This window comes from Schistocerca gregaria, chromosome 5, assembly GCF_023897955.1.
Source record: "Schistocerca gregaria isolate iqSchGreg1 chromosome 5, iqSchGreg1.2, whole genome shotgun sequence".
NCBI classification, from domain to species: Eukaryota; Metazoa; Arthropoda; class Insecta; order Orthoptera; family Acrididae; genus Schistocerca; species Schistocerca gregaria.
The window spans coordinates 521305419-521318142 of NC_064924.1; the positions used below are offsets into that span (position 1 = coordinate 521305419).

General features: G+C 40.8%; 1 protein-coding gene across 4 annotated transcripts in view; it reads left to right on the forward strand.

Moving 5' to 3' along the window:
* The window catches only part of LOC126272771 (NBAS subunit of NRZ tethering complex-like), a 410576-nt gene that overhangs the window by 20269 nt on the left and 377583 nt on the right, over positions 1-12724 (forward strand). For all 4 annotated transcript variants that reach the window (XM_049975911.1, XM_049975912.1, XM_049975914.1 and 1 more), the window contains one exon: positions 6360-6493. In XM_049975911.1, coding sequence (XP_049831868.1) covers positions 6360-6493 — 134 coding nt within the window. The remainder of the gene's footprint in view (positions 1-6359; positions 6494-12724) is intronic.

The following is a 12724-nucleotide window of genomic DNA, read 5'->3' on the forward strand; positions in this document are numbered from 1 at the left end:
ATAAAAAGCTTTACAAAAAGAACACATGGTATCAGGAAAGTGAAACTCATAAAATAATAAGATACAGCTGGGATGGTAAGCTCAAGACTATGATAGACTTCATCATCGCTGATAGAAAAGCTAGTCAGTATGTTACAGATGTTAGTCATACCCAGTGAGTGCCTAGTAGCGACCTCCGGCTATTAAATGCTGACTTAAAAGATGACCAAGTGCCAAAATTTAAACAAAAGAGTGTAGCAAAGATTAAGACTTCATTGTCGAAGGACGTGGAAAAGAATTGAAAGTATAAAGCACAAATAGCAGCCAAATTACCCAAAGCTCTGAAATGGGGAATAGAAGAAGAATGGTCCATACTGAAAGAAACCTTTGTTAGAGAAGCCATGGACCTCTGTGGAAAAACAAGTGTCACATCAAAAGAGAAGGCAACACCTTGGTGGAATGACCGGTTAGAGAAAGCAGTAAAAGACAGGAATGTACTGAAAAGGAAATTAAGACCAGATTCAAAAATTTTGGACTAAATTTTGCAAGTGTATACATCACAGACAGGATGCACCATGGACGAGAAGAGCATTTCCTTAATGAACTTGAAGAACAAATAATAGAGGAGAACACCATCATTATGGGCAATCTGAATACTCAAGCTTGTAAAGAAAGACTAGGATATGAAAACATCACTGGTCTTCATGGTTATGGGAACAGAAACCCAATAGCAGAGAACCTAATTGACTTCTGTGTGTGAAAGACCATGAAAAACAGAAACCAGATGATAGACGAAATGAATTAGCAATTGAACAGTTCGCTCAGGAATACTGGAGAAAGAAACTATTTGTAAAAACAATGATCCAGAAAGGAAAGGAAATGTGCTGGGAAGACTTCACTACAAGGGTAGATGAAGACTGTCAGGGAAGTAGGAAATTACTATACGAAGTACTAAAGAGCCAATGAAATGAATGTGTATATATTGTTGCCGTGCTGGGTACAGCCTGTAAGATCAGATGTGGAGGAGAAAGGACACAAATGGGAAGCTGTCCTGAACGGGAGATCTATGAAGACAGAATGAGGTGGCGATTATTAACTTTACACTGCATCTAACTTGAAATAAACCAGTTTTTGAGTTATGTCATTGCCCTTTAGGAGCAGTGATATGATACAACATTTTATGGGAAATATACTTTCAAATGATAACTTTTGACATAATTTCACTTTCCATAAATGTCTCATAGAACCAATGGAAACCCCAGGTAGAAATGTCAACAATGTGGGAAAAGACAGAGTACTACTTACCATAAAGAAGACATGTCAAGTTGCAGACAGGCACAATTAAGACACTCACATATAACTTTCAGCCATAGCCTTCAAAAAAACACACACACACACACACACACACACACACACATATATATATTCACCAACTCCTGCATCTCCAAGATGCCTGAGTTGGCGGTCATGTGTGTGTGTGTGTGTGTGTGTGTGTGTGTGTGTGTGTGTGTGTGTGTGTGTGTGTTTACTAATGAAGGCTGTGGCTAGCTATATGTGAATGTCTTTTAATTGTGCCTGTCTGCAACTTGACATGTCTTCTTTACTGTAAGTCTATATTGCTTATAGAATCATTAGGTAGCCTGTTCATCTTATCATCCCAGAACTCATCCTACACCTTTGAATCTACATCATTACGAAGTGTCGTATTCATGATCTATGGAACAAGTATTAATCTAATCTAATCTAATCTAATCTGTCTGTATATAGTGGAACACTTGAAAGTGATCCAAATGGTATATTTCCAGACCTGGGTTCTGTATCAAAACTTTATCTACTATGTATTTTTTTATTAATCATATTGTTTTTTAAGCACAATAACTAGCAAATCTGCTCTACAACCCCTAGAAGCCTGTAATAGAAACTGACACATCCTGTAGCTACGAATGACACTAAAAGAGAAGCTATGATAAGTAGCAGTGTTTGATGAGGCTCTCTTCTCTCATTATTTATTTGTTTATTTAATTTATTTATTTATTGAAGGTGGAATAATAACATTGAAAAACATCACTGAACAGATCAAAATTAATAGAAAACAAATGCATTGTAATCCATTTGCTGATGGTGTAATAATTTTATCAGATTCTGCAACAGATATGAACTGTGTTAAAGACTTTGTCTTGACATGTTGGATAGCCACAAAGTTAAAATAAACACAAATATGACAAAGAATGGTGATAGATAAGTGTCATGACGATGGAGCTGTACCAGAGTATATATACAGGGTGAGCTATAGGTGTAGAACTACCCTTGTAATACAAGAACAGATGGATAAACAGGAATTTAAAGCCAAGCAGTATGAGACTGGAGATGGGAAAATCTATGAGGCTATGTTAGCAATATGGTCGCCATTTTTGAAGCTGTCATTTTTGATGCCGCGTATAATTTTCAAATGGAAAGGGGATGGGTGATATATCAGTCGGCCAGATAATAATAGGGATAAACAATAGAGCTTTCATTTGAGGATAGTTATTCATTCTTGATTTAAGACTGAATTTCCTTCCTTACAGGTGATACAAAGGGTAGTGTAATGCAACAATAAGTAGGAGGAGGCTGATTGTTGCTGTGTTCTGAGAATACTTCATGCTTGTGTTGTAGCCACTGTGCCAAGTTTGTGGGTGCAGTTGTTCACTAGAAGTGTTAGTCTGAAGTACTTGCTATAGCACTGTGGTCATGAAGTGAGATTGAGGCAGTTTTGCGTGGTTTAAACATAGACGATGCTATGAAGAAATGACTTTTGCACTCGGTAATGTGTGTCCACATTGTACAACAATATTCAGGTGGTACAGATAAATCCAAAGAGGAAATTTTGCTCTGGAGGTTGCTGACAGAACAGGAAGGCCACAGTAATCAGTTACAGAGGAAAAAATTGATGCTGTGAGGAAGATATGAGACTAAGACAGGCGAGTGGCCTATAAGCAATTTGTTTGATTCTGCATGATCATTTGCAAATAATGAATCTTCGTTCTCTGGGTGCCACATAGAGTGATGGAAGAGCAGATGACATGATGTATCACTTGGTGCCAGGAGTTGTTAAAGAAATTTTCTGTGGGACAATGTCAGTATGTGAAGAAAATCGTGACAGATGACGAGACTTGGCTGTACTATATACTCAAAACAAAGTATGTGTCTTTGAAGATGACGACACACCTGTAGATGTCAGAATATCCTGATCAGTAAAGAAGAAAATGATAGCTGCTTTGTTCAAATTGAGTGGAATCGTGGAGCATGTTGTTCTGGACACACGGAAGACAGTAACAGCTAAGTGGTACATGAGGCAATTCCTACCCAAAGTCATCTATCCTGCGACCAAAGTCAGGAATGGACACTTGGTTCCTCCATCACAATGACAGTCCAACTCACTGCACCAAATATTTTTTTGGTACTGGATGAGACTTTGCTCCTTGTGACTTTGCACTGTTCCTACTTGGGCAAATGAAGCTGAAAGGAGTGCTTGGGACAATGAGTGTGCCTTAACTGCCTACAGAAACTTGGGAGAACTGGTTTAGGGGTTGCTTTCAGAAGCTGGAGAGGTGTATTCAGTGTGTCGGAAATTACTTCAAAAAAATTAAATAAAGCTGTATTGCAACTTTACTATAGAAGGAAAGTTGCTACTCACCATATAGCAGAGATGCTGAGTCGCGATAGGCACAATAAAGAGATTCACACACTCATAGCTTTCGGCCATTCAGGCCTTTGTCAAAAGTAGACACGCAAACGCAAACACAAACACAACTTGCACACATGTCTGCAGTCTCAGAGAGCTCTCTGTGTGTGCGTGTGTGTATGTGTGTCTACTGTTGACAAAGGCCTTAATAGCCGATATCTATGAGTGTGTGAATTTTTTTATTGTTCCTATTGCGTCTCAGTATCTCTGCTATATGGTGAGTAGCAACTTTCCTTCTCTGGTATTGTTACGTTCGATCCTGGATTTTCCATTGTTTGATTGTATTGCACTTTTCCTAGTACTCTTTGTATGAAAGCTGATGGCATTAACACAAGGTGAATGCACTGAGATAGTCCTTATTAGGAGAGACTAGTACCCATGCTGTCACAATCAATTTTAAGCATCACCACCCATACAGCCCACTCATTACCCACTGTGTGGTGGTGAAAATTCTTACAAAATTCCAAACTGGATCTGTTGCAGACAAAGCAGAAGCTGGGTGATTAAAAACTGCTATGGATGAAGCAGCATCACCCACTGTTCTGCCATTGTTCAGTAAGAGTCCAGAGTGTAGTACTCGCTGCATTTTGCAGCAAATTAGGGTCATCCATACATCAAAAATGAGAATTCTGACCACACACCAGTGAAAATGACTGTTGTGCCATCTCACCAAGAACAAATAGATTGTTGTGTACAGTGGTACAGTATGCAGAATGGGTGATACCCAAGCTGGGTGAAAAACCTCATTTCCTCTATGATGTACTCATTATGCTTGAAGTGAACTTCTGTGTGTACGGAACCTGTTGTATAGAAGCACATTTTGTCTGATGTCTGACAAACATAAAAGGTTAGGGTCTATTAATCGTCAGCAGTTCAAACATATGGCAAATCATGGTATCCCTTAGGGGAATGGCAGCAAGTGTGTTGGGACCTTGGCTCTTCATGTTGTATATTAATGACCTCGTAGACAATATTAATAGTAACCTCAGACTTTTTACAGATCATGCAGTTATCTATGAAGAAGTGCTGTCTGAAAGAAGCTGCACGAATAGTCAATCAGATCCTGATAAGATTTCAAAGTGGCGCAGAGATTGACAACTTGCTTCAAATGTTCATAAATGTAAAATTGTGCACACAAAATGAAAAAAAAGGTCATATTCTGTGACTTAATATCAATGAATCACTGTTGAAATCGGCCAACTTGTATAAATACCTGGGTGTAACATTGTACAGAGATGTGAAGTGGAATGATCACTTGCACTCATTTGTGGATAAAGAAGGTGGTAGGCTTCGGTTTATTGGTAGAATACTGTAGAAGTGCAATCAGTCTACAAAAGAGACTGCTTACAAATCACTTATGTGACCAGTTCTAGAATATTGCTCAGGTGTGTGTGGGAGATGTACCAAATAGGACTAGTGGGGGATAAAGAATGTATACAGAGAAGAGCAGCATGGATTTTCTCAGGTTTGTTTGATCCACGGGAGTGTGTCACAGAGATATTGAAGGAACTGCACTGGACGACTCTTTATGGCAGACGTAAAGTATTCTGAGAAAGTCTATTAAGAAAGTTTCAAGAACCATCTGTAAATGGTGACTCTAGGAATATACTACAATATCGTTTGCATAGGGATCATGAGGGTAAGATTAGAATAACTACTGTGCACACAGAGGCATTCAAACAATCATTCTTCCCATGCTCCATACGTGAAGGGAATGGAAAGAAAAGCTAATAACTGTTACAATGAGACATACCCTCTGCCAATCACCTCGCGGTGCTTTGCAGATTGTAGACTGAGATGTAGATAGATAAAAGAACAGAATCACAGAGTATTGCTAGTATTTGTTTTGTGAGCATTAGCCTATGGTCCAAGGCATAAGTTTCTGCCTAATTTTTACTCATTCAATGCTGGAGACATCATTAGTGGCTTTAGTGACTCAGAAAACTGGTCAGATATTAACTATATTGAAGGGATCTGTTGATGGTATCTGGCACATTGAAAGTGATGTTTTGGTAAGGAATATGGGCTCTTGTTTTGTAGGGCTCTTCTTCATTCATGGTATGTCAACAGCAGCTATTATCTGCAGCTGTTAAATAAAGATATAGCACCATAGCTGCTGTCTACAGAAGGATATTTCCAACTGTCTTTCAACACAGGGGTGCTCCATCTCATTACGAGCTAGTTGTTAGGTCATACCTATATCTGGGGACCAAGTTTCTCTGGAGTTGGATAGGTGGTTTCCATGTTCCTTGGGTTTAAGTCCATTAGATCTGTAACTGCAGGGACATATGAAGACAAATGTGTATGCTACGGTGAAGATCAGAAATCTTGCACACCTCAGCAACAGGTTGTTGCTGTTTGTGCTCGCATTTCAGTACGTGTGTGTGTTAAAGTTCATGAGGAATGGGTGATGTGGATAACAGCTGCCTTTCACTGTGTTGAGCAACACGCTGAGACATTCCTGTTGCCTTTATCTGTCATTGTTATGCGGGAAATGTGATGTAACTCATGAATGAAAAAGCTGTATGCAGATGAGATACCATAAATTTTGTCTTGTAATTCTCTATCTGATACTTTACATGACCCCTTTACCTTTTGAAAATTTGACTTACTTTCAATATTCATTAAAATGATTTGTTCTCTATTCTTTTAACAGTGTGCAGAGATCCAGTGCCCCAATGGAGGAAAATGTTGTGGAGTCCAGACTGCAGCATGCTGGCAGTAGCGTACAGTAGTGGCGATGTTGCTTTCTACAACTTGTTAGGAAGCAACATGTTCTGCATAAAACCAGTATGAAGACTTTGTGAATTTCTATGAATAAACTGTGTAATTTCCATGCATGGGCATGTACATGCATGCGTGCGCATACACCTACACACACACACACACACGCACACACACACACACACACACACACACATATATACATGCAAAAATTTGTGGTTCTTTACTGATGCATGTACTTTAAAACTTGGTGGGTGGGAAAGCTATGCTAACTCATTTTCATAACATGTTGCACAAACACAAGAAGTAAAGGAATTTAATTCCTTAATCTCTACAGCTTTTTTTTATATTTATTGTCTAGTGAGATTGTGCCCATGGATGGTAAAGCAGTACCTCAGCTGGTCAGATTCGGTCGTGAAGTAATTAATGTTACATTTATATGAAGTGGAAGCAACAAAAATCTTGATAAGCATTTGGAACTTCTTTCTTCCAAATATGAGTCTGGTGTCTTAATCACAGTGGCAAACACATTTATTATAAAAAGCTCTTCTGTACATCTTATTGTTTACTGTCCTTATTTGTAATGTTATTGACCCTCACTCAAAATTTCTCAATTTGGTTGTGGTATCTAGAGTGATAGTTCTATATGAGGCAGTTAAACACATTAGAACAAATGAACGAATCAGCTATTTTTTTTTCTTGAATTGCATTGTTATTATTTATTTGTGTGATTTGTAGTTGTACTTTCCCCGTATTTAGAAATGTGGCGTGGTATGTTTGCAAGGAAGTCAATGTACTGTGAGAACAAAGTGTCGTGTGATAATATTCTAGTGTAAAATACTTTTGGTATCATTCACAATCAGTTCAGCATAAAAAGTTGTGCTCTCCACCATGACCACCATCACACAAATCGAATGTGAGAACACTCTATCCACATTCTTCCAGAACCTGAACAACTTCTCCCCCATTTGCTTCACCTGGTCCTAATTCAGCCCAACAAGCCACCTTCCCAGATGTTGATCTCCACCTCAAAGATGGCTACATCAGTACCTCCATCCATATCAAACCTACTAACAACCAGCAATACCTCCACTTCAACAGCTGCCACCCATTCCATACCAAGAAGCCCCTTCCGTAAAGCCTAGCCTTGCATGGTTGTCACATCTGCAGTGACTAGCAGTCCCTCTATATTGGAGGTCTCACCAAAGCCTTCACTGACCGTAATTATCCTCCCAACCTCGTACAAAAACAAATCTCCCGTGCCTTTTCTTTCCAGTCTCCCACCACCTCCCAAAGCACCACTGTTCAGCCACTGAGGAGCATTCCCCTCGTAACTCAGTACCACCTAGGACTGGAGCAACTGAATCACATTCTCCACCAGGGTTTCGATTACCTCTCATCGTGCCCTGAAATGAGAAATGTCCTGCCCACTATCCTTCCCACCCCTCCCACAGTGGCATTCCGCCGTCCACTGAACCTACACAATATACTAGTTCATCCTTACACAAGCCTTGCTCCCAATCCCTTACCTCATGGCTCATACCCCTGTAATAGACCTAGATGCAAGACCTGTCCCATACATCCTCCCATCAGCACCTACTCCAGTCTGGTCACAAATATCATCTGGCTACCTGTGAAACCAGTCTTGTGGTTACAAGCTAAGCTGCAACCTATGTGCTGCATTCTATGTGGGCATGACAACCAACAAGCTGTCTGTTCGCATGAATGGCTACTGACAAACTGTGACCAGGAAACAAGTGGACCACCCTGTTGCTGAACATGTTGCTAAACATGATATCCTCATTTCAATGACTGCTTCACAGCCTGTGCCATATGGATCCTTCCCACAAACACCAGCTTTTCAGAGTTGCGCAGGTGGGAACTCTCCCTGCAGTACATCCTATGTTCCCGTAATCCTCCGGGCCCCAACCTTCATTAGTTGCTGTCCTCACCCATCCAGCCCCTTCCCTACTCCCATTCCAGCTCTACACAGCCGTCATTCCACCACCACACCCAGTCATTTTTTAAATTTCTTTCTCTCTATTTCTCTCCTTTTTCACTACCTTCACCCCCCCCCCCCCCCCCATCCCACTACCCCTCCCCCCTCCCCACCTCTCCCCTGCCCACTGCCCAACCTACAGCATTTCACTGTCCGCCATTCTCACCATATTCTCTCTCCCCCCCTCCCCGCCCAGGCCTCCTCCCCTCCCCCGCCCAGTCGCCACTCCCATCATGCACTGGTGCTGCTGCTCGCAGTATGGTTTCAGTTGCCTGAGACTGTAGTCGTGTGTGAGTGGCATTTTTGTGTGTGTGTGTGTGTGTGTGTGTGTGTGTGTGTGTGTGTGTGTATTGTTCACTAAATCCATTGGCAGAAAGCTTTAAGTGTTAAAATCTTTTTGTTGTGTCTATCAGTGACTTAGCATATTTGAAAATGGCAACTTTCCTTATCATAATATTCTTTTATGTTTGTTTTATACAGTGTTTGGAAATTGTATGGAGTGATGTAATTGTGTGTGCACTGACAAGGAAGTTTGTAAAATCTATGGAAATAGGTACCAAGTCTGATATTAACTGGGCAGAGCACCTTCACCAGTTGTAAGATGGGTTTTATACCTTGCCTGTCCAGTAACTTTAACTACGACAGTGGTCATAGTGAAACTGAACTTTCAATGTGACTACAGAGAAGTTTGCTGAGTTGTTTACTTTTCAGTGGGTTACTCATTACAGACATCAACATGATGAGAATAAAACTGTGTGTGTGTGTATGTGTGTGTGTGTGTGTGTGTGTGTGTGTGTGTGTTTTTTTTTTTTTTTTTCACTAAAAGTGAGTCTAGGTTAATCCAGTTGTCACTTCAGGGTTAAAGTAGTATGCATAACAGACAAAACTAAAGGTGATGAGTTTTTTATTCTTGTATTTATTAAAATTTCGACATGAAGTACTACAAAAAGATTTTTTAATTTGTTGTTATAAATCAAAATCAAAAGCTGAAAATTGTGCTGAAGTGAATGGGCCCAACAGTTGAAGTCTCATTTGGCAGTGAAGGGATTTGATTTGACTGAACAGACAAGTGCTGGTTGAGGTCATGTGGGGTACTTGACAGATCGACTGTGAAAAGTTACAGATTAGAGTAGCATCAACCCTTCGTTCAGATTTATTTGATTGAAGATGCATTGTGACAAAGACTCCTCTCCAGAGTTATATGTATCATTGATTTTTCTCTGATGATATATTATTTTATAAGCAGTATGTGTTTATGCCATCTTTTGTGACTGTATAAAGTTTTGTTTAGGCCAAATTCATTTTTCTGTATTTAAAAACATCGTCAGTGCACACTGTAACAGTTATAGTATTGTTCACATGTTGATATAATGAGATGACAATCAGTTCTCTTCTTTTAAATTATTTTTTGCTATCTCTTGTTTGAATTTACTATACAGTATGCAGGTTTTTTTGATTTCTTACCTTGTTCCCAGCTATACACAGCTGTCTGTTTTTCAGCACACTGCACCAGCCACAGTATTTTTTTGTTTGTATGTTTTAGTGCACAGTGTACATGCATGTGTATTCAACTCCTCCTGCCCCCCCCCCCCCTGCCCTCCCCCCCCTCTCCCCCCCCCCCCTCTCTCTCTCTCTCTCTCTCTCTCTCTCTCTCTCTCTCTCTCTCTCTCTCTCTCACACACACACCACACACACACACACACACACACACACACACACACACTCTTACCTACCTACTTCTGTACAGTTACATTGTATCGCTGAATAAACAATGCCAGGATTGCAGTTTGGCAAGTAGACTGTATTACGACGTTGTGTTGGGAGAGTGGTTAAGGGAAGAAAAGAGGCAAGGACTGGGAGGAACAATAGGGGATGTGCACCTGATGGCTCTGAGGGAGGCAGGAAGTGTACAAGATAGGAACACAGAGGGGGGGGGGGGTGGGGGGGGGGGGGGAGGAGTTAGCAGGTGCATAAATTAGGAATGCAACATGTGTCCATCAGAACTGGTGAGCTCATACACTGTGTGATGACACGACACTGATCTGAGGGAATGGAATGGGGCAGGGGCAGGTGGGGCAGAACAAGAACAGGAGACCGGGGGGGGGGGGGGGGGGGGGGGGGTGTGGTGAACTCAGGGGTTAGTGGAGATTGACACCAGGAGGTTTGAGGGAATAAAGGATGTGTTGCAAAGATGCATCCCTTGTATGCCGTTAATGAAAAATTAATGCTGGAGAGAAGGATCTGCTGCTGGAAGAGGGGGGGGGGGGGGGGGGGGGGGGGGGGGGGGGGGGGGGGGGGGGGGGGGGAGGAGGAGAGAGAGAGAGAGAGAGGAAGGATCCGGGAAGTACAGGTTGTGAATCAGCCACTGAAATCAAGTGTGTTGTGCTCAGCAGTGTGTTGTGATGTCTGCCTTTGTCCACAGTCTGGTGATTGCCAATTGTTCAGATGGACAGCTGGATGCAGGTAATAGCCACATAAAATGCTGTACAGGAATTGCAGCAGTGCTAGTATACAACATTGTGCTTTCACAGGTGGCCCTGCCTCTAATAAGTTAGGATAAGCCTATGTCAACCCAAGGATGTGATGGGTATGTGAACCATACAGGTCTTGCAAACAAGTTTTTGTCGCTCTCGAATAGTTTGACCACCCATGAATGGCACATAAACAATCATGAAAATTCCCAAGCCCAGTATGCTGAAAGCCTCACCAATCTAAAAATTATGATTACAGACAACTTAAATTGGAAAGAATACATAGAAAATGTTGTGGGGAAGGGGACCCAAAGACTGCATTTCACTGGCAGAAAACCTAGGAGGTGCAACAGATCTACTAGAGAGACTGCCTACACTATGCTTGTCCATCCTGCTATATCGCAAAAGTTCAAAGAAGGGTGCACATTTTGTATCATCAAGAAATATGGATGAGAGTGTCACAGACGTGATACAGGATTTGTGGCAGAGATCAGTAAGACAAAGGCATTTTTATTGCGGTTGGATATTCTCACAAAATTTGAATCACCAGCTTTCTCCTCCACCTGCGAAAATATTATGTTGATACTGACCAACATAGGGAGAAATGATCATCATAATAAAATAAGAGAAATGAGAGCTGGCACAGAAGGATACAGCTGTTCATTTTTTTCCACAAACTATTAGAGAGTGTAATAATAGAGGAATTAGTGTGAAGGTGATTTGATGAACCCTCTGCCAGGCACTTCAATGCTATTTCCAGAGTAGCCATGTAGATGTAGATTTTCACAGACAGCCTCTATCCCCTCCAAATGTAGTTCACAAACAGATTTCCCATGCTGTATCCTCACAAACTTACTAATCTTCTCACAACCCAAAGAGCCATCTGCAAAGCAGGAACCCCCTCAACGTGCAATATCATCCTGGGCTGGAACAAGTAAATCATGTCCTTCTGCAGGTCTTTGACTATCATCGTTATTTTTTCATGTTGGATTTTGTGAGTTCCACAGTTATTAATGATAGATGGTGAATGATTCAACCGATCACAAATAATTTTTAAAATGTTTTGTTTTAGTGCCACAACTGGAGTTGGATTACCATGCCCATCTTCAGATGGCCAATATTTTCAGTTACATAGATGTTTTGATCAACAGCATGTCATCTTCTGCTGCACTGCAGAAGAATGTTAGAGTATTTAGTGCCAGTTTACAAGTTGTCATGCTGAACACTGACTTTAAGAGTATTATGAAGTGTGCATCAATAATTTATTTAAGATATGTGTGCTGTTTGCACCTCAGCAATGTACACACTGTATGCACTTTTTTCTTCAAAAAATTGCCTCCAACATTCAGATGTATCTTAAAAATGGCCATATATTCAATGCCGCAGGAAACTTATCTCTATCAATATCTGGCAACATGAGATTCAAGTGGCAGCAGCAGTGCATCGATGTGGCAAACATTAGTTGCGGGGATTCATAAGCTTGCTGACACTGTGTCCCTCCCAGCCCACCGTCACACACCCGGAACACTGTCTAACCTTTGATGAGTCACTGCAGTCTACAGTGCCAGTGAACTTGAACTGAAGTGATTTATGTTATTGGTAACAGTACAATATTTTTGTTGATAGCTAGTTTAATAATGGGAAAAAATAAAAGGTATTCATTCATGTGTTGTGAGCTATGGAAAAAGAGCGGCATGTCAGCCCTCCATCAACAGAAGAAAAAAAAAAACATTTGCATTTGACAGGCTAGTAAAGAAGAATTGAAAAAAAAGGAAGACTAAATATGCAAATAGAGGACTGAACACAAAGTGGATCAAACTAGAAGAT